The sequence below is a fragment of the Triticum aestivum genome, chromosome 5D, assembly GCF_018294505.1.
Source record: "Triticum aestivum cultivar Chinese Spring chromosome 5D, IWGSC CS RefSeq v2.1, whole genome shotgun sequence".
NCBI classification, from domain to species: domain Eukaryota; kingdom Viridiplantae; phylum Streptophyta; class Magnoliopsida; order Poales; family Poaceae; genus Triticum; species Triticum aestivum.
The window spans coordinates 104,489,416-104,515,814 of NC_057808.1; the positions used below are offsets into that span (position 1 = coordinate 104,489,416).

At 41.4% G+C, this 26,399-nt stretch overlaps 1 protein-coding gene across 1 annotated transcript; it reads right to left on the bottom strand.

Annotated features, from left to right (window-relative positions):
• Positions 1-7,768: 7,768 nt before the first annotated feature.
• LOC123119709 (osmotin-like protein) lies at positions 7,769-8,840 on the bottom strand. The gene has a single exon (XM_044539607.1). It carries the CDS (start codon positions 8,751-8,753, stop codon positions 8,067-8,069), a length of 687 nt encoding a protein of 228 aa, XP_044395542.1. The 5' UTR covers positions 8,754-8,840; the 3' UTR covers positions 7,769-8,066.
• Positions 8,841-26,399: the final 17,559 nt, after the last annotated feature.

Consider the following 26,399-nt stretch of genomic DNA (forward strand, 5'->3'; position numbering starts at 1 on the left):
ATCTCTCACTAAATTTCAAGATAAAAGTGTTCTCCCTGAGTATGCACCGTTGCCAAAGTTCGTCGTGCCCAGACACCACGTGATGATCCGGTGTGATAAGCTCTACATCCATCTACAACGGGTGCAAGCCAGTTTTGCACACGCAGAATACTCAGGTTAAACTTGACGAGCCTAGCATATGCAGATATGGCCTCGGAACACTGAGATCGAAAGGTCGAGCGTGAATCATATTGTAGATATGATCAACATAGTGATGTTCACCATTGAAAACTACTCCATTTCACGTGATGATCGGTTATGGTTTAGTTGATTTGGATCACGTAATCACTTAGATGATTAGAGGGATGTCTATCTAAGTGGGAGTTCTTAAGTAATATGATTAATTGAACTTAAATTAATCATGAACATAGTCCTGATAGTATTTTTGCAAATTATGTTGTAGATCAATAGCTCGCGTTGTTGCTTCCATGTGTTTATTTTTGATATGTTCCTAGAGAAAATTATGTTGAAAGATGTTAGTAGCAAAGATGCGGATTGGATCCGTGATCTGAGGATTATCCTCATTGCTGCACAGAAGAATTATGTCCTTGATGCACCGCTAGGTGACATACCTATTGCAGGAGCAGATGCAGACATTATGAACGTTTGGCTAAGCTCATTATGATGACTACTTGATAGTTTAGTGCACCATGCTTAACGGCTTAGAATCGGGACTTCAAAGAAGTTTTGAACGTCATGGACCATATGAGATGTTCCAGGAGTTGAAGTTAATATTTCAAGCAAATACCCGAGTTGAGAGATATGAAGTCTCCAACAAGTTCTATAGCTAAAAGATGGAGGAGAATAGCTCAAGCAGTGAGCATGTGCTCAGATTGTCTGGGTACTACAATCGCTTGAATCAAGTGGGAGTTAATCTTCCAGATAAAATAGTGATTGACAGAATTCTCTAGTCACCATCACCAAGTTACTAGAACTTTGTGATGAACTATAGTATGCAAGGGATGACGAAAGTAATTCCCGAGCTCTTCATGATGCTGAAATCGACGAAGGTAGAAATCAAGAAAAACATCAAGTGTTGATGGTTGACGAGACCACTAGTTTCAAGAAAAGGGCAAAGGGAAGAAGGGGAACTTCAAAAAGAACGGCAAGCAAGTTGCTGCTCAAGTGAAGAAGCCTAAGTCTGGTCCTAAGCCTGAGACTAAGTGCTTCTACTGCAAAGGAACTGGTCACTGGAAGCGCAACTACCCCAACTATTTGGTGGATAAGAAAGGATGGCAAAGTGAACAAAGGTATATTTGATATACAGATTATTGATGTGTATTATACTAGTGTTCGTAGCAACCCCTTGGTATTTGATACTGGTTCAGTTGCTAAAGAGTAGTAACTCGAAACGGGAGTTGCATGAACATAAACTAGTTAAGGATGAAGTGACGATGTGTATTGGAAGTGGTTCCAAGATTGATATGATCATCATCGCACACTCCCTATACTTTCGGGATTAGTGTTGAAACTAAATAAGTATTATTTGGTGTTTGCGTTGAGCATGAATATGATTTGATCATGTTTATTACAATACGGTTATTCATTTAAGTTAGAGAACAATTGTTGTTCTATTTACATGAATAAAAACCTTCTATGGTCATACACACCAATGAAAATGGTTTGTTGGATCTCGATCGTAGTGATACACATATTCATAATATTGAAGCCAAAAGATGCAAAGTTAATAATGATAGTGCAACTTATTTGTGGCACTGCCGTTTAGGTCATATTGGTGTAAAGCGCATGAAGAAACTCCATACTGATGGGATTTTGGAATCACTTGATTATGAATCACTTGATGCTTGCGAATCGTGCCTCATGGGCAAGATGACTAAAATGCCGTTCTCCGGAACTATGGAGAGCAACAGATTTGTTGGAAATCATACATACAGATGTATGTGGTCCGATGAATATTGAGGCTCGTAGCAGGTATCATTAATTTCTGACCTTCACAGATGATTTGAGTAGATATGGGTATATCTACTTAATGAAACAGAAGTCTGAAACATTTGAAAAGTTCATATAATTTCATAGTGAAGTGGAAATCATCGTAATAAGAAAATAAAGTTTCTACGATCTGATCGTGGAGAAGAGTATTTGAGTTACGAGTTTGGCCTTCAGTAAAAACAATGTGAAATAGTTTCACTACTCACGCCACCTGGAACACCATAGTGTAATGGTGTGTCCGAACATCGTAACTGTACTTTATTAGATATGGTGCAATATATAATGTCTCTTACCGATCTAACACTATCGTTTTGGGGTTATGCATTAGAGACAACTACATTCACGTTAAATAGGATACCATCTAAATCCGTTGAGACGACATCTTATGAACTGTGGTTTGGCAAGAAACCAAAGTTGTCGTTTCTTAAAGTTTGGGGTTGCGATGCTTATGTGAAAAAGTTTCATCCTGATAAGCTCAAACCCAAATCGGAGAAATGTGTCTTCATAGGATACCCAAAGAAGACAGTTGGGTACACCTTCTATCACAGATCCGAAGGTAGGACATTCGTTGCTAAGTATGGATCCTTTCTAGAGAAGGAGTTTCTCTCGAAAGAAGTGAGTGGGAGGAAAGTAGAACTTGATGAGGTAATTGTACCTGCTCCCTTATTGGAAAGTAGTTCATCGTAGAAACCAGTTTCTGTGACGCCTATACCAATTAGTGAGGAAGTTAATGATGATGATCATGGAACTTCAGATCAAGTTATTACTGAACCTCGTAGGTCAACCAGAGTAAGATCCGCACCAGAGTAGTACGGTAATCCTATTCTGGAGGTTATGTTACTAGACCATGACGAACCTACGAACTATGAAAGAGCGATGGTGAGCCCAGATTCCGCAAAATGGCTTGAGGCCATGAAATCCGAGATTGGATCCATGTATGAGAAAAAGTGTGGACTTTGGTTTACTTGCCCGATGATCGGCAAGCCATTGAAAATAAATGGATCTTCAAGAGGAAGACGGACGCTGATAGTAGTGTTACTATCCACAAAGCTAGAATTGTCGCAAAAGGTTTTCGACAAGTTTAAGGTGTTGACTACGATGAGAGTTTCTCACTCGTATCTATGCTTAAGCCTGTCCGAATCATGTTAGAAATTGCCGCATTTTATGAAATCTGGCAAATGGATAAACAAAACTGCATTCCTTAATGGATTTATTAAAGAAGAGTTGTATATGATGCAACCAGAAGGTTTTGTCAATCCTAAGGGTGCTAACAAAATATGCAAGCTCCAGCGATCCATCTATGGACTGGTGCAAGTATCTCGGAGTTGGAATATACGCTTTGATAAGTTGATCAAAGGATATAGTTTTATACAGACTTGCGGTGAAGCCTGTATTTACAAGAAAGTGAGTGGGAGCACTACAACATTTCTGATAAGTATATGTGAATGACATATTGTTGATCGGAAATAATGTAGAATTATTCTGCAAAGCATAAAGGAGTGTTTGAAAGGAGTTTTTCAAAAGAAAGACCTCGGTGAAGCTGCTTACATATTGAGCATCAAGATCTATAGAGATAGATCAAAACGCTTGATAAGTTTTTTCAATGAGTACATACCTTAACAAGATTTTGAAGTAGTTCAAAATAGAACAGTCAAAGAAAGAGTTCTTGCCTGTGTTACAAGGTGTGAAATTGAGTAAGACTCAAAGCCCGGCCACGGCAGAAGATAGAAAGAGAATGAAAGTCATTCCCTATGCCTTGGCCATAAGTTCTATAAAGTATGCCATGCTGTGTACCAGATCTATTGTATACCCTACACTGATTTTGGCAAGGGAGTACAATAGTGATCTAGGAGTAGATCACTGGACAGCGATCAAAATTATCCTTACTGGAATAAGGATATGTTTCTCGATTATGGAAGTGACAAAAGGTTCGTCGTATAGGGTTACGTCGATGCAAGTTTTGACACTAATCTAGATGACTCTAAGTCTCGGTCTAGATACATATTGAAAGTGGGAGCGATTAGCTAGAGTAGCTCCGTGCAGAGCATTGTAGACATAGAAATTTGCAAAATACTTACGGATCTGAATGTGACAGGTCCGTTGACTAAAATTATCTCACAAGCAAAACATAATCACACCTTAGTACTCTTTGGGTGTTAATCACATAGCGATGTGAACTAGATTGTTGACTCTAGTAAACCCTTTGGGTGTTGGTCACATGACGATGTGAACTATGGGTGTTAATCACATGGTGATGTGAACTATTGATGTTAAATCACATGGCGATGTGAACTAGATTATTGACTCTAGTGCAAGTGGGAGACTGAAGGAAATATGCCCTAGAGGCAATAATAAAGTTATTATTTATTTCCTTATATCATGATAAATGTTTATTATTCATGCTAGAATTGTATTAACTGGAAACTTGATACATGTGTGAATACATAGACAAACAGAGTGTCACTAGTATGCCTCTACTTGACTAGCTCGTTGATCAAAGATGGTTATGTTTCCTAGCCATAGACATGAGTTGTCACTTGATTAACGGGATCACATCATTAGGAGAATGATGTGATTGACTTGACCCATTCCGTTAGCTTAGCACTTGATCGTTTAGTATGTTGCTATTGCTTTCTTCATGACTTATACATGTTCCTATGACTATGAGATTATGCAACTCCCGTTTACCGGAGGAACACTTTGTGTGCTACCAAACGTCACAACGTAACTGGGTGATTATAAAGGTACTCTACAGGTGCTTCCAAAAGTACTTGTTGGGTTGGCGTATTTCGAGATTAGGATTTGTCACTCCGATTGTCGGAGAGGTATCTCTGGGCCCACTCGGTAATACACATCACTTAAAGCCTTGCAAGCATTGCAACTAATGAGTTTGTTGCGGGATGATGTATTACGGAACGAGTAAAGAGACTTGCCGGTAACGAGATTGAACTAGGTATTAAGATACCGACGATCGAATCTCGGGCAAGTAACATACCGATGACAAAGGGAACAACGTATGTTGTTATGCGGTTTGACCGATAAAGATCTTCGTAGAATATGTGGGAGCCTATGGGCATCCAGGACCCGCTATTGGTTATTGACCGGAGACGTGTCTCGGTCATGTCTACATAGTTCTCGAACCCGTAGGGTCCGCACGCTTAACGTTACGATGACAGTTTTATTATGAGTTTATGAGTTTTGATGTATCGAAGGAGTTCGGAGTCCCGGATGAGATCGGAGACATGACGAGGAGTCTCGAAATGGTCGAGACGTAAAGATCGATATATTGGACGACTATATTCGGACATCGGAAAGGTTCCGAGTGATTCGGGTATTTTTCGGAGTACCGGAGAGTTACAAGAATTCGTATTGGGCCTTAATGGGCCATACGGGAAAGGAGAGAAAGGCCCCAAAGGGTGGCCACACCCCTCCCCATGGACTAGTCCGAATTGGACTAGGGAGGGGGGGCGCCCCCTTCCTTCCTTCTCCTTCTCCCTTCCCTTCTCCTATTCCAACAAGGAAAGGAGGAGTCCTACTCCCGGTGGGAGTAGGACTCCCCCCTTGGCGCGCCCTCCTCCTAGGCCGGCCGCCTCCCCCCTTGCTCCTTTATATACGGGGGCATGGGGCACCCCATAGAGACAACAATTGATCTATTGATCTCTTAGCCGTGTGCGGTGCCCCCTCCACCATATTACACCTCGATAATATCGTAGCGGTGCTTAGGCGAAGCCCTGCGTCGGTAGAACATCATCATCGTCACCACGCCGTCGTGCTGACGAAACTCTCCCTCAACACTCGGCTGGATCGGAGTTCGAGGGACGTCATCGAGCTGAACGTGTGCTGAACTCGGAGGTGCCGTGCGTTCGGTACTTGATCGGTCGGATCGTGAAGACGTACGACTACATCAACCGCGTTGTGTTAACGCTTCCGTTTTCGGTCTACGAGGGTACGTGGACAACACTCTTCCCTCTCGTTGCTATGCATCACCATGATCTTGCATGTGCGTAGGAAATTTTTAAAATTACTACGTTCCCCAACAGAAAGTTGCCCATCTCAATGAAGTTGTTAAATTTCCTTTTGGGCACGTCTCCATCTGATGTTTAAGTTGAGGAAGTTAACACTTACCTCACACTCTCTCAGCCCCCCTCACATAATAGTGTTCCCTCAGCTGAACGAGCAAATGGGCCACACATGCTGGAGCCCATCTTCCATGGCCTACCCGATTTAAATCTACTTCATGGACCTCAATTTCCCCATCAGCCTCATGGCGGATTGTTAGATGGGCTTGGCTTGCCTAACTTATTGAAACATCCTCGTGTGATGTCTCCTACTGTGATACTTCCTGATTACAATCTTGCAGCTATATTATCTCCAAGGTTATCTCATTCTAGTGAGATATATCATGATCCTATGCAGTTGGAGGCTCATGTTCCTTCCCTTGTTGCATTTGTGAACAATGATTCTGAGTGTTCGAAAGAAAAATGGGATAATCTGATTGCATCCGTTGTACTAGTGGCTGCTATGTGTATGGCACCCCGTTTGAGTACAGAGAATTACTACTGTACTCAGATGGACCGCCATGCTAGCCTAGGAAATCAACGTGGCGTATGCTTTACAAACCCTGAGTAACAAGATACAAACCATTCAACAAAAGAGTGCTTTATTGATATACACAACTTTACAACGTCAACTTACAAGGCTCCAAGTCTCAATAGTGTATTGAGGTTGGAGCAACATCATCTAGATCAAATGCTCCATTTCTACCATCCTCATAGGCAAGCACCAATAAGGTTTCACTCTACCAGCAGCTTCATAACCTATTTCTTCAATAATGTTGTTGATTACATCCACAGACCATGTCTTCGTTTCACAGAAATCAAACCAAGTAGTCCTACCATTCAAATACCCCTTGTTCGATCATGTTCCCATGAAAAATCCCCCATGGAAGATCATGCATGTGAACAAATCCTTCTTCTCACCTAATTCAAAAAGAAACTAATTAATCATCAGCACAACAGCAACACAAACCCTAGCTAAATCATACAAAACCATCTGCATCAGTGACATACAACTTAGGCCAGCAATAAATCCGCTCTAAAAAGCACTACTTTGCAGCATGAGAGATAAGGGAGGATCGGGAGCATGTACCGTATTGCAGCGGCGGATTGGGCCCATCCGTGGTGACCTAAGTGTCGGTCCCTGCAGCGATGGAGTTGAGGGCCCTGCTGGCCCCCTCGCTCGTCATTCCCTTCAACGGATCTTCCTCGCCAGTAGTTGCTCGTCGACGTTGCCGCCAGTTCTCCTGCCCCCTTTCGCGTGGTCCAACTGAGAGAGAGAGAGAGAGAGAGAGAGAGCGAGAGAGAGAGAGAAAGAGAGGACTACAAAATGCTAATATAAATCGCGGGAGGGCCTAAATGAAAAATCTCCAACTGCTCGGGTCCCTCCACCTACGTGGGTGCCCTCTCGGCGGTTTTTTGCTCGTCTCGGCTTATTTAGGACCAATCGCCGAGTACACTGTGCAAACTCTGCGTTTTGCGAGTACGAGGATTAAAGTGAGTTTTTGTTTTTTTTTAAACCGGGCATAACCCCTTTCCATTAACTGAATAACGAAAATACATAGTCTGAAACAGTTAAGAAGGAGACGGGAAAGGAGAATAAAGTGAGTTTTGGTGTCAAGTACAATGACTAATAATGTATTTATCTCAGCTATAGGTGTAGCTAGCTCTCAGTGGACGAAGACTTAACCTGACTCATGGCATAGCACATAAAGAAGAAGAAAGAAAAAGTTAAAAGCAAAATTGGATGGATCCCCACATAAAAAGATCTTACAAATATAGCATCGGTTGGTTGACCACCTTGCACATATGTTTTTACACATATTGAAAATACCGTACAACAATTCTTCCAAGGTCCAGGGTTCATAGAAAAATACAAACATTCAAACTGCGACATTTGTATGAAAACTGGCCACTTAATTAACGCTCACGAACTCTTAACTGAAACGTAGTACGACGGATCGTGCATGGCGTAGAAGTACGGCAAAGCGAGAAGGACATACGACACGGAAGCTCTGTGCTCTAGTTGTCGGCGACGACAGTGCGGATGACCATGTCGGTGTCCTCCGCCGCCGAGGCGCCGCGCTGGAGCATGGACGACTGGCAGAGGACGATCTTGAGCTCCCCGGGCGCGCGGCAGCTCTGCGGCACGGGCTCCACGTCGGTCGACGTCGTCCTCGTGAGCGGGCAACGGTTCTTGAAGTACCCGGCGGGCCCGCGGCACGCGGTGCCTTCGGCGGCCCGGTTGTCCGGAGGGCAGTCGCAGTTGAGGTCCACGGCGCAGCCGAGCGCCGGACACTGCCCACCGCCGGCCTGCGGACTCAACACCATCGGCACGTTGAACCCGTTTACGAGGCTGACGCTGTACGCGGCGAGGTCCAGGTTCCCGCTGTCGTGGACCGTGATCTGCGCGACGGTGGACGGCGGCGCGTCGCCCGTGAAGCACCCGCGCAGTGGTGACGTGCCGTCGTCGCAGCCGGTGCGGGCCGCGACGCGACCTGCCCAGAAGGTGGACGGGAAGGTGAGGGAGAGAATCGCGTTGGTGTCGAGGCGCGCGGCGTTGTCGGAGATGGAGGGGAGGCCGGCGTTGGGGGTGACGAGCGGCCAGACCGGGTGCGGGCAGAGGTTGTGGATTGTCAGCTTGGTCGCCGACGAGAAGGCGGCTAGCGCGGCAAGGACGAGGAGGACGAAGGCGAGATCCTTGGCCATGGCAGCTACAGCTACTAGCTATAGCTTGTGTCTTAGAGGGAGGGAAGAGAGAGGAGCGGCTGGTTTCTATACTTTTGTAGGCGAGGCTCGTCGCTCGGGCTGAGTCGCCGTGGAGAAGTTGAGTAGCAGCAGCCAGCTAACTTTTTCTTTTGCTTTTTCTTTTGCTTTTGCTTTTGCATTTTTCGAGAGAAAGCAGCAGCGGGGCTGGTGTCGTGGGAAGGGGAATGTATCAGGTGCGTCTATCTTTGTGGTGTTATCGGTGACCACATGTCGGTGCACCAGATGTTCGTAGTACATTTTAAATGTTTGAAAAACAGGAAACAAAATTCTATATCACATTGACACATCATCAACGTATATTTTTACAAAATTTCATATCAAAATTCAAAACATTGACCTTTTTTTTAGGGAAATTCAAAACATTGACCGAGATACAAATTGACAAATTTGGCATCAATGTGATAATGGACCAAATCTAAAGCCCAACTTATGTTGTATACTATTCAGTGTTGAATTTGCCATTTTTTTTCAGCTATGTTTCAAATTTTGATTTGAACATTTGTGACATGATAGATTGATGTTATGTAAATGTGCTATTTTTCACAATTTTTTAAACATTTTAAAACGTACTATGATAGTTTGGTGCACCACAAGCACCGGTGCACTAGATATTCTCCCTCGTGGGAAGGTGTGAAAGTATCGAGTGATACCAACTCTCACATGCTTGCATTTAAAAATAATAATTAAATGTTTCAAAAAATTCCAAAAAAAATTGAATGTTCCCAGGACTAGACCTACGTCTACAACTCCTAGAAAATTGGGACCATATTTGAAATAAAAAAGTGAAAAATAAAAAAGGTAAATCCAGATGTGAATTGTGTCTTTTTTGCTTTTGTCTTTTGTGACATTATTCATGTTAGATTTCTCTATTTTGTTTCTCAATGCGTATTTCAAATTTATATGTGAAATTTTTTATAGGTTGTAAACTCATGTCTATTGGCCCCTCGCAAAAAATTCAGAATGTTTCTAAACGTCTAAATTTCTTCTTCTTTTTTAAGTTGGGATCATGAGAGCATTTAAAGGTTGGTATCATCTATCTCGTGGGAGGTAGCTACCCAAAGCTAAGGTAAATAGTATCAGGTTTGCAAAATCTCAGTCAATTGTTAGCCGTTGAATCTTGGGTCTTTGTGTAGAGATTCGTGCTGAGCAGAGCCCAACGGCCCTCGCAGCACTTCCTTCCACCGCTTGCAGCACTTCGTTCTATCGGTCGCGGCATTCGTCGGTGTTGGTTACAGCATGTTGTCTCATCAGTCACAACATTCACCCTCATCGCTCACGGCACGTCGTCCCATCATTCACAGCTTCCGTCATTGTCGTATGCAGCATTAGGTCCCACGGTTACAACGTTCGTCATCATTGCTCGCAACGTCTGTCGTTGTCATTTGTAGCATGTCGCACCACTGGTTGCAACATTCAGTCATGTCATTCATAAAGCCACAACTATGTTGACATCACTCGTCAGAGTTCTAGGCAAACCCAAATAGTATAGTCAACAACGGACGCGGATTTGGTGAACATAATACCATGCACATCTTTTATAAAAAATAAGTTAAAAATAGTAGAATAAATAAATAAATGATTTTTTTGCAACATAATTCGACTGGTACTCACGTATGAAGTTTCAAGAAGAAATAACATCCATGGTATTCTATGCAAAAATGAAAAACAAAGAAACTAACAAAAAATATCATTTGATGAATACTAAGGTCTCAATTGCATTTTCTTCATAAGAATAACACGGGTTTCAATAATTCATGAAACTTCGCGCGCGAGTAGAATGGCTGATCAAGCATGTTACTTCAAAATTCAAAAAATGATTCTAGCATTATTATTTTAAAATTTTACTATTCACATGGGTGGGCGTGAGACCATGTTCACCTTTGTATTGCCACGTCACCTAATAGCCTATCCATACAGCAATTAGCTGTAGTTGCATTTTTTGTCATTAATGTACGGCCCACATTTTTTTCTCATGAAGGGTGTTGGAACTTGTGCTACACCTGGATCTAAATATACAGCACGCTTCTCTTTTTCAAATTCGAAATTCATAACTTTTTTCAAACTTTGTGAACTTTTTCTAAATTTGTGTTTCAATTTTGCAAAATTTTCTAAATTTATGAACCTTTTCAAATTAGCTAACCTTGTTCACTTTATGAACTTTTTATCAAATTTTGTGTTTTCTAAAATTCATGAACTTTTTTCAAATATACGAGCCTTTTTCAAATTTGCAAACCTTTTTAGAATCCATGAACTTTTTTCATATTTTGTGAACTTCTTAAACTCGTGAACTTTTCAAAATAACATTTTTTTTCAAATACATGATTTTGTAAGAGTCAATGGGTCAAATGTCAAAGGTCAATTGGTCAATCAGTCAAAGACTGGATTCGGTTTTTCTACACCTGTAGGGACTGGCGAGTGAGCGAACACATGGTCGAGCGAGCTACCCTAATGAGAACAGTTGCGCGAGCACTCGATTTGGCGCGTGGAACGTCAAATATGGAGTCTTCTTAATAAGACTAGTCATAATGGGGAGTAACTTAGACTAGTAACATGCCTATGTTATTAGTTTATGTTACTACTTCTATAGTGGAAAGTAAATATATGTGTAGTAACATGCAACACTTCATTTATTAGGCTATAGACTCATCCTACCTTGATATGTGTGATGTTACTCATACTAGTAGTGTAACTAGCCATGTTACCACATGTCTCTCTTTCTTCATTTATTGCTTGCCACATCATCTATTTTATCTACATATGTGTGATGTTACTACCTATGTTACTTCCATTGTCGGTAGTCTAAGAGCAAGTCATAGACGCACCCCTTGGTCAAGCCCCTATCGTTGGAGTGTTGTTGGACGAGGCACCTAATTGGTCCCCCACAGATTAGGTTGTTGTCAGCTTGAGCTGGCCTATAGAGTTGCCCGCGATGCCGTGGTGCTGGGGATGAACTAGTTGAAGGGTACGCTTGGTAGTTTTTGCACGGGCAGTTCCAAGGTCCCCCGGCGCTGCCACGTCGTGCGTCCCAATGTTGCACATGCTGTGTGTTGGGCGCTCCTCCATTGGGCAGTTATTTTTGTTTTTCTGGATTTTTGTGTTTTGGTTTTTCCTGGGTTTTTCATTATTTTTTTTGTTTTACGTCTGGCGGGAGTGTGTGCTTCCACGTGAAGCACAATTCTGCATGAAGCATAGATGTGCTTTTGTGCTTCCCCAAAAGTGAAGCACATATGTGTTTCCACCTGAAGCACAATTATGATTTTATGCTTCCCAAAAAAAGTAAATCACATGTATGCTTCCACATGAAGACACAATTGTGCTTCCTCAAAAGTGAAGCATAACTAGTACAGTTTTTGAAGTATGGGTTAGTCATTTTTTAAGCACAAATTTCGTCCAAAGAATATTCGTCGAAACCTATCAACATGGGTTGTAGTTTCAAAGATCTCGACACGAGAAACACAATGGTGAAACAGTTCGTGATTTGGATGCACGACTAACAAGATAAAAGGTTTTAGAAAAAATGAATCTAAAAAAGCACAAAGAAACCCACTTGTTTATGTGGGAAGAAATCTCATTGAAACTCTCAGGTTGCGACAAGTTCACACATGCAATGCATCACTTGTCAACATTAGAAATGATGGGAATGAACATTGCAAGGGCAACCCTTAATTAGTGATTCAATGTCTTCTTTGTCGATTCATCTTCTTCATCTGCGTTGCCTAAAAAATCTTATTTATCTGCACCGTGCAACAATTGTACTCTTCGGTCCCTTCGTCAGTGACCTCATTTGGTTCGGCCGGCCTCGCAACATCTGTAGTGGAGAGACGACGGTGGTGTCCTCGTGACTGTGGTGGTGCAGGTTGGTGGGCGGTTGGCATGGTGGAGCCCCGGTTGGTCCTGGGTTGTGGATATGAGGGGTAGGGAGAAATCCCTCTCGGGTCTGCCCGGCACCGACGCGGTGGCGCCTATGGGCGCCATCAACCTTCTTGAAGGTCGTCGGGAGTACCTCTCCTCTGCTTCCCTCCATGTACCCGGAGAAATCCTAGGATTCGTCCGAGCAGCAGCATCGTCGTCACGGTCCTTCTTGAAGGTGTTGCTTGGTACGCGCCAACTCGGTGGCATTGGAGTGTGGTGGATATTTCCGATGGGCGCAGCGGTTGCAGGATGCTTCAGCTTTGTTGATCCGGTGTTGCTGGCATTTATTTCTCTTGTTTTTCTTTTGGGCGTGATTGTGATGTTTGCCCCAGCATCGAACTTCTGGCTGTATCGGGTGGTTGCTATATTAATATAGCGGGGCGCAAGCCTATTTCGTCAAACAATTGTACTCTTTTTCATCTCTATGTAACTATCATTTGATTCCTCACCAGCCCTAGGACCGAGAGCAGTAAAAATTTGAACCTTAGGTGTCCATTGCCCATCGCTCAAGCACTCGTGTCTGTGAGCTCCACGGCTACCCCATCGCCCACCCCCCAATGGCCCTTTGGAGTTGTTTGTGAGATTATCTCAGGATATTTTTGTTACGGTGAACTCGGAGTTGTGGCGGTGGGCCCTGGTGGCAATGATGATAGGCGGTGGGGCCCTGGTGGTGACGTCGATAGGAAGCAGGTAGTCTGTTCAGTGGTCTTTTTTGGCGTTAGCCTTGCATAGTTCTCCTTCGGAGCTCTTCAGCATAGTTGGCATTGCGTGATACGTCTCCAACGTATCTATAATTTTTGATTACTTCATGCTATATTATATTCTGTTTTGGATGTTTAATGGGCTTTATTATACACTTTTATATTATTTTGGGACTAACCTATTAACCGGAGGCCCAGCCCAGAATTGCTGTTTTTGCCTATTTCAGTGTTTCGCAGAAAAAGAATATCAAACGAAGTCCAAACGGAATGAAACCTTCGGGAACGTGATTTTTGGAACAAACGTAATCCAGAGGACTTGGACCCTACGTCAGGAAAGCAACCAGGAGGGCACGAGGTAGGGGGCGCGCCTACCCCCTGGGCCTGCCCTCCACCCTCGTGGGGCCCACGTTGCTCCACCGACGTACTTCTTCCTCCTATATATACCTACGTACCCCCAAACCAACAGAAGCATCCACAAAAACCTAATTCCACCGCCGCAACCTTCTGTACCCGTGAGATCCCATCTTGGGGCCTTTTCTGGCGTCCTGCCGGAGGGGGCATTGATCACGGAGGGCTTCTACATCAACACCATGGCCTCTCCGATGATGTGTGAGTAGTTTACAGCAGACCTTCGGGTCAATAGTTATTAGCTAGACGGCTTCTTCTCTCTCTTTGGATCTCAATACAAAGTTCTCCATGATTCTCGTGAAGATCTATTCGATGTAATCTTCTTTTGCGGTGTGTTTGTTGAGACCGATGAATTGTGGGTTTATGATCAAGTTTATCTATGAACAATATTTGAATTTTCTCTGAATTCTTTTATGTATGATTGGTTATCTTTGCAAGTCTCTTCGAATTATCAGTTTGGTTTGGCCTACTAGATTAATCTTTCTTGCAATGGGAGATGTGCTTAGCTTTGGGTTCAATCTTGCGGTGTCCTTTTCCAGTGACAGCAGGGGCAGCAAGGCACGTATTGTATTGTTGCCATCGAGGATAACAAGATGGGGTTTATATCATATTGCATGAGTTTATCCCTCTACATCATGTCATCTTACTTAAAGCGTTACTCTATTCTTATGAACTTAATACTCTAGATGCATGCTGGATAGCGGTCGATGTGTGGAGTAATAGTAGTAGATGCAGGCAGGAGTCGGTCTACTTGTCACGGACGTGATGCCTATATACATGATCATACCTAGATATTCTCATAACTATGCTCAATTCTATCAATTGCTCAACAGTAATTTGTTCACCCACCGTAATACTTATGCTCTCGAGAAAAGCCACTAGTGAAACCTATGGCCCCCGGGTCTATTTTCCATCATATTAATCTTCCAACACTTAGTTCTTTTTATTGCCTTTTACTTTACTTTGCATCTTTATTATAAAAATACCAAAAATATTATCTTATCATATCTATCAGATCTAACTTTCGTAAGTGACAGTGAAGGGATTGACAACCCCTTTATTGCGTTGGTTGCGAGGTTTTTATTTGTTTGTGTAGGTGCGAGGGACTTGTGTGTGGCCTCCTACTGGATTGATACCTTGGTTCTCAAAAACTGAGGGAAATACTTACGCTGCTTTACTGCATCACCCTTTCCTCTTCAAGGGAAAACCAACGCAGTGCTCAAGAGGTAGCAAGAAGGATTTCTGGCGCCGTTGCCGGGGAGATTCGTGCCAAGTCAAGTCAAGATTTGATTTCCCGTCAACGAGCCATTTCTGGCGCCGTTGCCGGGGAGTCTACGCAAAAGTCAACATACCAAGTACCCATCACAAACTCTTATTTCCCGCATTACATTATTTGCCATTTGCCTCTCGTTTTCCTCTCCCCGACTTCACCCTTGTCGTTTTATTCGCCCTCTCTTTTTCGTTCGCCTCTTTTTCGCTTGCTTCTTGTTTGCTCGTGTGTTGGATTGCTTGCTTGTCACTATGGCTCAAGATAATACCAAATTGTGTGACTTTACCAATACCAACAACAATGATTTTCTTAGCACTCCGATTGCTCCTCTTACCAATACTGAGTCTTGTGAAATTAATGCTGCTTTGTTGAATCTTGTCATGAAAGATCAATTCGCCGGCCTTCCTAGTGAAGATGCCGCTACCCATCTAAATAGCTTCGTTGATTTGTGTGATATGCAAAAGAAGAAAGATGTGGACAATGATATTGTTAAATTGAAACTATTTCCTTTTTTGCTTAGAGATCGTGCTAAAGCTTGGTTTTTGTCTTTGCCTAAAAATAATATTGATTCATGGAATAAGTGCAAAGATGCTTTTATCTCTAAGTATTTTCCTCCCGCTAAGATAATCTCTCTTAGAAACGATATTATAAATTTTAAGCAACTTGATCATGAACATGTTGCACAAGCTTGGGAGAGGATGAAATTAATGATACGTAATTGCCCTACACATTGTTTGAATCTTTGGATGATTATACAAAAAAATTATGCCGGATTGAGTTTTGCTTCTAGAAATCTTTTAGATTCGGCCGCGGGAGGCACTTTTATGGAAATCACTTTAGGAGAAGCTACTAAACTCCTAGATAATATTATGGTTAATTATTCTCAGTGGCACACCGAAAGATCTACTAATAAAAAAGTGCATGCGATAGAAGAAATTAATGTTTTGAGTGGAAAGATGGATGAACTTATGAAATTATTTGCTAATAAAAGTGTTTCTTCTGATCCTAATGATATGCCTTTGTCCACTTTGATTGAGAATAATAATGAATCTATGGATGTGAATTTTGTTGGTAGGAATAATTTTGGTAACAACGCGTATAGAGGAAACTTTAATCCTAGGTCGTATCCTAGTAATTCCTCTAATAATTATGGTAATTCCTACAACAAATCTTATGGAAATTTTAATAAGATGCCCTCTGAATTTGAAACTAGTGTTAAAGAATTTATAAATTCGCAAAAGAATTTCAATGCTTTGCTTGAAGAAAAGTTGCCTAAGATTGATGAATTGGCTAGGAACGTTGATAGAATTTCTCTTGATGTTGATTCTTTGAAACTTAGATCTATTCCTCCTAAGCATGATATCAATGAGTCTCTCAAAGCCATGAGAATTTCCATTGATGAGTGCAAAGAAAGAACCGCTAGGATGCGTGCTAAGAAAGATTGCTTTGTGAAAGCGTGTTCTTCTAGTTTCTATGAAAATAAAGATGAAGATCTAAAAGTTATTGATGTGTCTCCTATTAAATCTTTGTTTTACAATATGAATCTTGATAATGATGGGACTGAATATGATCCACCTTTACCTAGAAGGCGTTCCAAAAATTCGGAGTTTTTAGATCTTGATGCTAAAATTGATAAGAGTGGGATTGAAGAAGTTAAAACTTTAGCTATCAATAAACCCACTATTTTGGATTTCAAGGAATTTAATTATGATAATTGCTCTTTGATATACTGTATTTCCTTGTTGCAATCCGTGCTAAATTCTCATCATGCTTATAGTCAACATAAAGCTTTTACTAAACATATCGTTGATGCTTTGATGCAATCTTATCAGGAAAAACTTGAGTTGGAAGTTTCTATCCCTAGAAAACTTTATGATGAGTGGGAACCTACTATTAAAATTAAAATTAAAGATCATGAATGCTATGCTTTGTGTGATTTGGGTGCTAGTGTTTCCACGATTCCAAAAACTTTGTGTGATTTGCTAGGATTCCGTGAATTTAATGATTGCTCTTTAAACTTAGACCTTGCGGATTCCACTATTAAAAAACCTATGGGAAGAATTAATGATGTTCTTATTGTTGCAAATAGGAATTATGTGCCCGTAAACTTTATTATTCTTGACATAGATTGCAATCCTTCATGTCCTATTATTCTTGGTAGACCTTTCCTTAGAATGATTGGTGCAATCATTGATATGAAGGAAGGGAATATTAGATTCCAATTTCCATTAAGGAAAGGCATGGAACACTTCCCTAGAAAGAAAATAAAATTACCTTATGAATCTATTATGAGAGCTACTTATGGATTGCCTTCCAAAGATGGCAACACCTAGATCTATCCTTGCTTTTATGCCTAGCTAGGGGCGTTAAACGATAGCGCTTGTTGGGAGGCAACCCAATTTTATTTTTAGTTTTTGCTTTTTGCTTCTCTTTAGAAATAATTCTTTGATATAGATTCTGGTTAGGTTTGTTTTTATGTTTTAATTAGTGTTTGTGCCAAGTTAAACCTATAGGATCTTCTTGGATGATAGTTATTTGATCTTGCTGAAAATTCCAGAAACTTTCTGTTCACGAAAACAATTGTTAAAAATCACCAGAACGTGATAAAATATTGATTCCATTTGCTGCTGATCAATAAACAAATTTTCTAGGTCGTCCTATTTTTCCTGAATTGTTGGTGTTACATAAGTTTGCGTTAGTTACAGATTACTACAGACTGTTCTGTTTTTGACAGATTCTGTTTTTCGTCTGTTGTTTGCTTATTTTGATGAATCTATGGCTAGTAAAATAGTTTATAAACCATAGAAAAGTTGGAATACAGTAGGTTTAACACCCATATAAATAAAGAATGAGTTCATTACATTACCTTGAAGTGGTGTTTTGTTTTCTTTCGCTAACGGAGCTCACGAGATTTTCTGTTAAGTTTTGTGTTGTGAAGTTTTCAAGTTTTGGGTAAAAGATTTGATGGATTATGGAACAAGGAGTGGCAAGAGCCTAAGCTTGGGGATGCCCGTGGCACCCCAAGATGATCTAAGGACACCAAAAAGCCAAAGCTTGGGGATGCCCCGGAAGGCATCCCCTCTTTCATCTACTTCCATCGGTAACTTTACTTGGAGCTATATTTTTATTCACCACATGATATGTGTTTTGCTTGGAGCATCTTGTATGATTTGAGTCTTTATTTGTTAGTTTGCCACAATCATCTTTGCTGTACACACCTTTTGAGAGAGACACACTTGATTCGGAATTTATTAGAATACTCTATGCGCTTCGCTTCTATCTTTTGAGCTTTATAGTTTTTGCTCTAGTGCTTCACTAATATCTTTTAGAGCACGGCGGTGATTTTGTTTTATAGAAACTATTATTCTCTTATGCTTCACTTATATTATTTTGACAGTCTTAAACAGCATGGTAATTTGCTTAAATTGGGAAATTAATCCTAATATGTTAGGTATGTAAAACTAGTAAAAAACTTTCTTATGAGTGTGTTGAATACTAAGAGAAGTTTGATGCTTGATAATTGTTTTGAGATATAAAGATGGTGATATTAGAGTCATGCTAGTTGAGTAGTTGTGGATTTAAGGAATACTTGTGTTAAAGTTTGTGATTCCTGTAGCATGCACGTATGGTGAACCGTTATGTGATGAAGTCGGAGCATGATTTATTTATTGATTGTCTTCCTTATGAGTGGCGGTCGGGGATGAGCGATGGTCTTTTCCTACCAATCTATCCCCCTGGGAGCATGCGCGTAATACTTTGCTTTGATAACTTATAGATTTTTGCAATTAATATATGAGTTCTTTATGACTAATGTTGAGTCCATGGATTATACGCACTTCCTTCCTTCCACCATTGCTAGCATCTCTAATACCGCGCACTTTTCGCCGGTATCATATACCCACCATATACCTTCCTCAAAACAGCCACCATACCTACCTATCATGGCATTTCCATAGCCATTCTGAGATATATTGCCATGCAACTTACCACCGTTCCTTTTATTATGACACGCTCCATCATTGTCATATTGCTTCGCATGATCATGTAGTTGACATCGTATTTGTGGCAAAGCCACCGTTCATAATTCTTTCATACATGTCACTCTTGATTCATTGCATATCCCGGTACACCGTCGGAGGCATTCACATAGAGTCATATTTTGTTCTAAGTATTGAGTTGTAATTGTTGAGTTGTAAGTAAATAAAAGTGTGATGATCATCATTTCTAGAGCATTGTCCCAAGTGAGGAAAGGATGATGGAGACTATGATTCCCCCACAAGTCGGGATGAGACTCCGGACGAAAAAAGAAAAGAAAAAAAGAGGCCATAAAAAAAGAGAAAATGCCCAAATAAAAAAATGAGAGAAAAAGAGAGAAGGGGCAATGTTACTATCCTTTTACCACACTTGTGCTTCAAAGTAGCACCATGATCTTCATGATAGAGAGTCTCTTATGATATCACTTTCATATACTAGTGGGAATTTTTCATTATAGAACTTGGCTTGTATATTCCAATGATGGGCTTCCTCAAAATGCTCTAGGTCTTCATGAGCAAGCGAGTTGGATGCACACCCACTTAGTTTCTTTTGTTGAGCTTTCATATACTTATAGCTCTAGTGCATCCGTTGCATGGCAATCCCTACTCACTCACATTGGTATCTATTAATGGGCATCTCCATAGCCCGTTGATATGCCTAGTTGATGTGAGACTATCTTCTCCTTTTTTGTCTTCTCCACAACCACCATTCTATTCCACATATAGTGCTATATCCATGGCTCACACTCATGTATTGCGTGAAGATTGAAAAAGTTTGAGAACACCAAAAAGTATGAAACAATTGCTTGGCTTTTCATCGGGGTTGTGCATGATTTAAATACTTTGTGTGGTGAAGATAGAGCATAGCCAGACCATATGATTTTGTAGGGATAACTTTCTTTGGCCATGTTATTTTGAGAAGACATAATTGCTTAGTTAGTATACTTGAAGTATTATTATTTTTATGTCAATATTAAACTTTTATCTTGAATCTTTCGGATCTGAATATTCATACCACAATTAAGAGGGCTACATTAAAAAATTATGCCAAGTAGCATTCCGCATCAAAAATTCTGTTTTTATCATTTACCTACTCGAGGACGAGCAGGAATTAAGCTTGGGGATGCTTGATACGTCTCCAACGTATCTATAATTTTTTATTGCTTCATGCTATATTATATTCTGTTTTGGATGTTTAGTGGGCTTTATTATAGACTTTTATATTATTTTTGGGACTAACCTATTAACCGGAGGCCCAGCCCAGAATTGCTATTTTTTGCCTATTTCAGTGTTTCGCAGAAAAAGAATATCAAACGGGGTCCAAACGGAATGAAACCTTCGGGAACGTGATTTTTGGACCAAACATGATCCAGAGGACTTGGACCCTACATCAAGAAAGCAACCAGAAGGGCACGAGGTAGGGGGCGCGCCAACCCCCCTGGGCGCGCCCTCCACCCTCGCGGGGCCCACGTTGCTCCACCGACGTACTTCTTCCTCCTATATATATACCTATGTACCCCCAAACCAACAGAAGCATCCACGAAAACCTAATTCCACCGCCGCAACCTTCTGTACCCGTGAGATCCCATCTTGGGGCCTTTTCCGGCGTCCTGCCGGAGGGGGCATTGATCACGGAGGGCTTCTACATCAACACCATAGCCTCTCCGATGATGTGTGAGTAGTTTACCTCAGACCTTCGGGTCCATAGTTATTAGCTAGATGGCTTCTTCTCTCTCTTTGGATCTCAATACAAAGTTATCCATGATTCTCGTGGAGATCTATTCGGTGTAATCTTCTTTTGCGTTGTGTTTGTTGAGACCGATGAATTGTGGGTTTATGATCAAGTTTATCTATGAAAAATATTTGAATCTTCTCTGAATTCTTTTATGTATGATTGGTTATCTTTGCAAGTCTCTTCGAATTATCAGTTTGGTTTGGCCTACTAGATTGATCTTTCTTGCAATGGGAGAAGTGCTTAGCTTTGGGTTCAATCTTGCGGTGTCCTTTCCCAGTGACAGCAGGGGCAGCAAGGCACGTATTGTATTGTTGCCATCGAGGATAACAAGATGGGATTTATATCATATTGCATGAGTTTATCCCTCTACATCATGTCATCTTACTTAAAGCGTTACTCTGTTCTTATGAACTTAATACTCTAGATGCATGCTGGATAGCGGTCGATGTGTGGAGTAATAATAGTAGATGCAGGCAGGAGTCGGTCTACTTGTCACGGATGTGATGCCTATATACATGATCATACCTAGATATTCTCATAACTATGCTCAATTCTATCAATTGCTCAACAGTAATTTGTTCACCCACCGTAATACTTACGCTCTCGAGAGAAGCCACTAGTGAAACCTATGGCCCCCGGGTCTATTTTCCATCATATTAATCTTCCAACACTTAGTTATTTTTATTGACTTTTACTTTACTTTGCATCTTTATTATAAAAATACCAAAAATATTATCTTATCATATCTATCAGATCTCACTTTCGTAAGTGACCGTGAAGGGATTGACAACCCCTTTATTGCGTTGGTTGCGAGGTTTTTATTTGCTTGTGTAGGTGCGAGGGACTTGTGCGTGGCCTCCTACTGGATTGATACCTTGGTTCTCAAAAACTGAGGGAAATACTTATGCTGCTTTACTGCATACCCTTTCCTCTTCAAGGGAAAACCAACGCAGTGCTCAAGAGGTAGCATTGCGCTGCCCTCGGTATGGGTGGTTGAGTTCTGTCACGGGTCTTGGCGGTTTTCGTCCGGTTTTTCATTAATTAACTGGAAACTCTCTTATGCCTAACTAATGGATGAGGAAAAAATTGCCTCTATTTTAAAATAAAGTAAAGAAAGAAATTACAACACAGGGAATGGAAGAAGCTAAAACTAGAGTGCACAATCAATTCTATTAAATCCATACATTGTTAAGTATGGTGATGTTTCCTGTTACGACAACCAAAACACACGCAATGCGCCAAAAAAGAAAAAAGGAATGTTAATATCAATATAAGAGAATGTAAGTTTTTCTATTATTAAGCAAATTGTATTCCTTTCAAAGCATATTATAAATATTAACATGAGATTCTAATTTATTTAGAACAATAGGAAAGAGCTTGTATGTATTGTTCACCGGTTGCATGGGCCACCATTGTGTTTATTTGAATGACACACTTGATACTCAGAAACAAGGACAGGGGGACATCACCCTTCCTCTCTTCAACATCATCATGATCCTCGAGTATATTCTCTACGAGCATGATGACGACGGCCTCCTTCTTGCAAGTTACTGAGGGCATTTGCGCATAGAACCTAAAATGGACAACCCTACTTGTCTGCCCCCTCCTTTTGCTCTAAGTCGAATTTCATCAATTTAGAACAATCAAAAACAATTTTACAATACATATAAGCAATTGGTAAATAAATTATGCATGGCAAACATCATCAACATATTTTCTGCGGTCGAGCTTGTGGGGAGGGAGAGGCATTCCGCCAAACATGTTGTAGGTGATCATTGTTGGATGAGTTGTGGCGACTCAATGAAGTTGTATTTGAAGATGAGGTCAACAGTGAATGAAGGAGGACCAGATTGCGAGGTCGGGCGTATTGGGAGGCCTGGGTGTCATGGGAGGGCGCCGTCGATGAAATGATGGGGCAGGTAGTAGGAGCTTTTGCTCATGCTGCCACACCCGCATCACGGGCCTTCTTGTTGTTGCGGCCGATTTGGTGTTGTATGCTCTCCGTCTTCGGCCTAACAGTAATGACGGTACTTCAAGTATGTTGGACATGGAGGACTGGTCCATGGGGCCAGAGAGACATCATGGCGATTGATACGTCCATTTTGCATCATGATTTCCTACTGTTATTTATAATGTTTTGGGTCGATATTTCACTTTATGATGCAATTCTAATGCATTTTCTCTCTTATTATGCAAGATTTATATGAAGAGGGAAATGGCCGGCAGCTGGAATTCTGGACCTGAAAAGACCTACATCAGATATAGCTATTCTTCAGAGCTCCAAATAACCTGAAAATTTACGGAGATTTATTTTGGAATTAATAGAAAATACAGGAAGAAAAATACCAAGAGGGGCCCCACCAGTGAGCCACAAGATCAGGTGGCACCCTTCCCTGGGGCGCGCCATGGGAGCTTGTGGGCCCACCAGCAGGCCTACATGGTCCTCCTTCTCCTATATGGAGCCATTTGCCATAGAAAAATCAAAAGAACTTTTTCGGATGAAGTGTCGTCGTTTCAAGCCAGATCCTGGGCAGGAGCACTTTTGCTCTCCGGTGGAGCGATTCCGCCGGGGGTACTTCGCTCCGGGAGGGGTAAATTGAAGCCATCGTCGTCACCAACGTTCTTCTCGTTGTGGGAGGACTCATCTCCATCCACATCTTTACCAGCACCATCTCATCTCAAACCCTAGTTCATCTCTTGTATTCAATCTTTGTCACAAAACCTCAGATTGGTACCTGTGGGTTGCTAGAAATGTTGATTAAATCATGTAGTTGATGCTAGTTGGTTTATTTAGTGGAAGATCATATGTTCAAATCCTTATTCATATATTATACTCCTTTGATATTGAACATGAATATGATTTGTGAGTAGCTCCGTTTGTTCTTGAGGACATGGGAGAAGTCTTGTTATAAGTAATCATGTGAAGTTGGTATTCATTCAATATTTTGATGATATGTATGTTGTTCTTCCTCTAGTGGTGTTGTGTGAACATCGACTACATGACACTTCACCATGTTTGGGCCTAGGGGGAGGCATTGGGGAGTAATAAGTAGATGATGGGTTACGAGAGTGACATAACCTTAAACGCTAGTTTATGCATTATTCTGTAAGCGGCTGCTTTGGATCCATATGTTTCATGCTATGGTTAGATTTATCTTAATTCTTCTTTCATAGTTGCGGATGCTTGCGAGAGGGGATAATCATAAGTGGTTTGCTTTCAAGTAAGAACAACACCCAAGCATCGGTCCACCCACATATCAGATTATCAAGGTAATGAATGTGAATCAACTGAAACATGATGGAAGTTAACTAGACCATATTCCCATGTGTCCTCGAGACCATTTAGCTCACTGTAAGAAGTACTTCTGGTTTATCCTTTGCCATAAAAAGAATCGAGCCACCTTGTTGCACCTTTGTTACTTTTGTCACTTGCTACTTGTTACGAATTATCTTCCTATCAAACTATTTGTTATTACTATTTACAACACTTGCAGAAAACCGCGTGCCAATTCCTTCTGCTCCTCGTTGGGTTCGACACTCTTACTTATCGAAAGGACTACGATTGATCCCCTATACTTGTGGGTCATCAGGGATGGCATATGGTCAATTGATACATCTCTGTTGTATCTACTTTTCCAAACACTTTTGCTCTTGTTTCGGAATCTAATTTGCATGATTTGAATGAAACTAACCCAGACTGACGCTGTTTTTAGCAGAATTGCCATGGTGTTGTTTTTGTGCAGAAATCAAAGTTCTCGGATTGACCTGAAAATTTACGTAGAATTTTTGTGGAATATATAAAAAATATTGGTGGAAAAAGATACCAAAGGGGGGCCACCCAAGAGCCACAAGCTCAGGGGGGCGCCTACCCCCCATGGCGCCATGTAGGCTTGTGGGCCCCCTGGACCTCCGGCAACCCTAACTCCAACTCCATATATACCTATTCGCCAAGAAGATAAGGACATCACGTTTTATGATACGGAGCCGCCGCCACCTCCTGTTCTCCATCGGGAGGGCTGATCTGGAGTCCGTTCGGGGCTCCGGAGGGTGGAATTCGACGCCGTCATCATCATCAACCTTCCTCCATCACCAGTTTCATGATGCTCACCGCCGGGAGTGAGTAATTCCTTTGTAGGCTTGCCGGACAGTGATGGGTTGGATGAGATCTATCATGTAATCGAGTTAGTTTTGTTAGAGCTTGATGCCTAGTATCGACTATGTTCTGAGATTGATGTTGCTATGACTTTGCTATGCTTAATGCTTGTCACTAGGGCCCGAGTGCCATGATCTCAGATCTCAACCTATTATGTTTTCATGAATATATGTGTGTTGTTGATCCTATCTTGCAAGTTATATGCACATATTGCGAGTTATGATCCGCATACCCCAAGGTGATAATAATTGGGATTCTTTCCGGTGATTACCGTAGTTTGAGGAGTTCATGTATTCACCAAGTGCTAATGCTTTGTTCTGGTTCTCTATTAAAAGGAGGCCTTAATATCCCTTAGTTTCCGTATGGACCCCGCTGCCACGGGAGGGTAGGACAAAAGATGTCATGCAAGTTCTTTTCAATAAGCACGTATGACTATATACGGAATACATGCCTACATTACATTGATGAATGGAGCTAGTTCTGTGTCGCTCTAGGTTATAACGGTTACATGATGAATGCCATCCAACACAATTATCCATCACTGATCCGATGCCTACGAGTTTTTCATATATTGATCTTTGCTAAGTTACTTTCGGCGTTGCTGTTGTTACAATTACTACAAAACTGCTACTATTATTGTTACTATCAAACTATCATACTACTTTGCTACTGATCATCTTGCTGCAGATATTAAGTCTTCCAGGTGTAGTTGAATTGACAACTCAATTGTTAATACTTGCGAATATTCTTTGGCTCCTCTTCTATCAAATCAATAAATTTGGGTTGAATACTCTACCCTCTAAAACTGTTGTGACCCCCTATATTTGTGGGTTATCATAAATATGTCAACGTGCTGTTGTGGTTGTGGTAGCCGAGGTGGGCGGGCGGTGGCAGCTGGGAAAGGGGGGGTCGAGTGTGAGGTCGGGGTCTAGTGGGATATTTGCATGGGGCCGAATTCTCAGGCCAACATGACGAGTAGTCCAGGCTCTCCTACTCCTCCCATCCATTTGAGACTGGATTGGGGATATCAAACTGCCTGGACTGTTCGCGCCAAAATGGAGGACCATTGGATAGACTCCCCTAATCCTCCCCTCCATCTAAGACCGGATCGGGGATATCAAACTGTTCGGACTATTCGTGCAAAATGGAGGCTCGTTGGATGGCATTTTTAGTCCCAACATATCCATACCATGTAGAGTGGTTCAATCATCATAATATTTTAGGGGCGGTAATGTGAAGATGAATCGCTAAGGATACTGAATGTGGCAACAATACAATGTGGATCAGAGCTCACCCTATTTTGGAAAAGCTAGACAGTATCCTCATGAGGAATTATTGGGAAGACATGTTTCCTCAAGTAAATGTGTCAGGGT

Coding starts and splice junctions, on each gene's coding strand:
- LOC123119709 (XM_044539607.1), bottom strand. CDS start 8,753: ATGGCCAAGGATCTCGCCTTCGTCCTCCTCGTCCTTGCCGCGCTAGCC.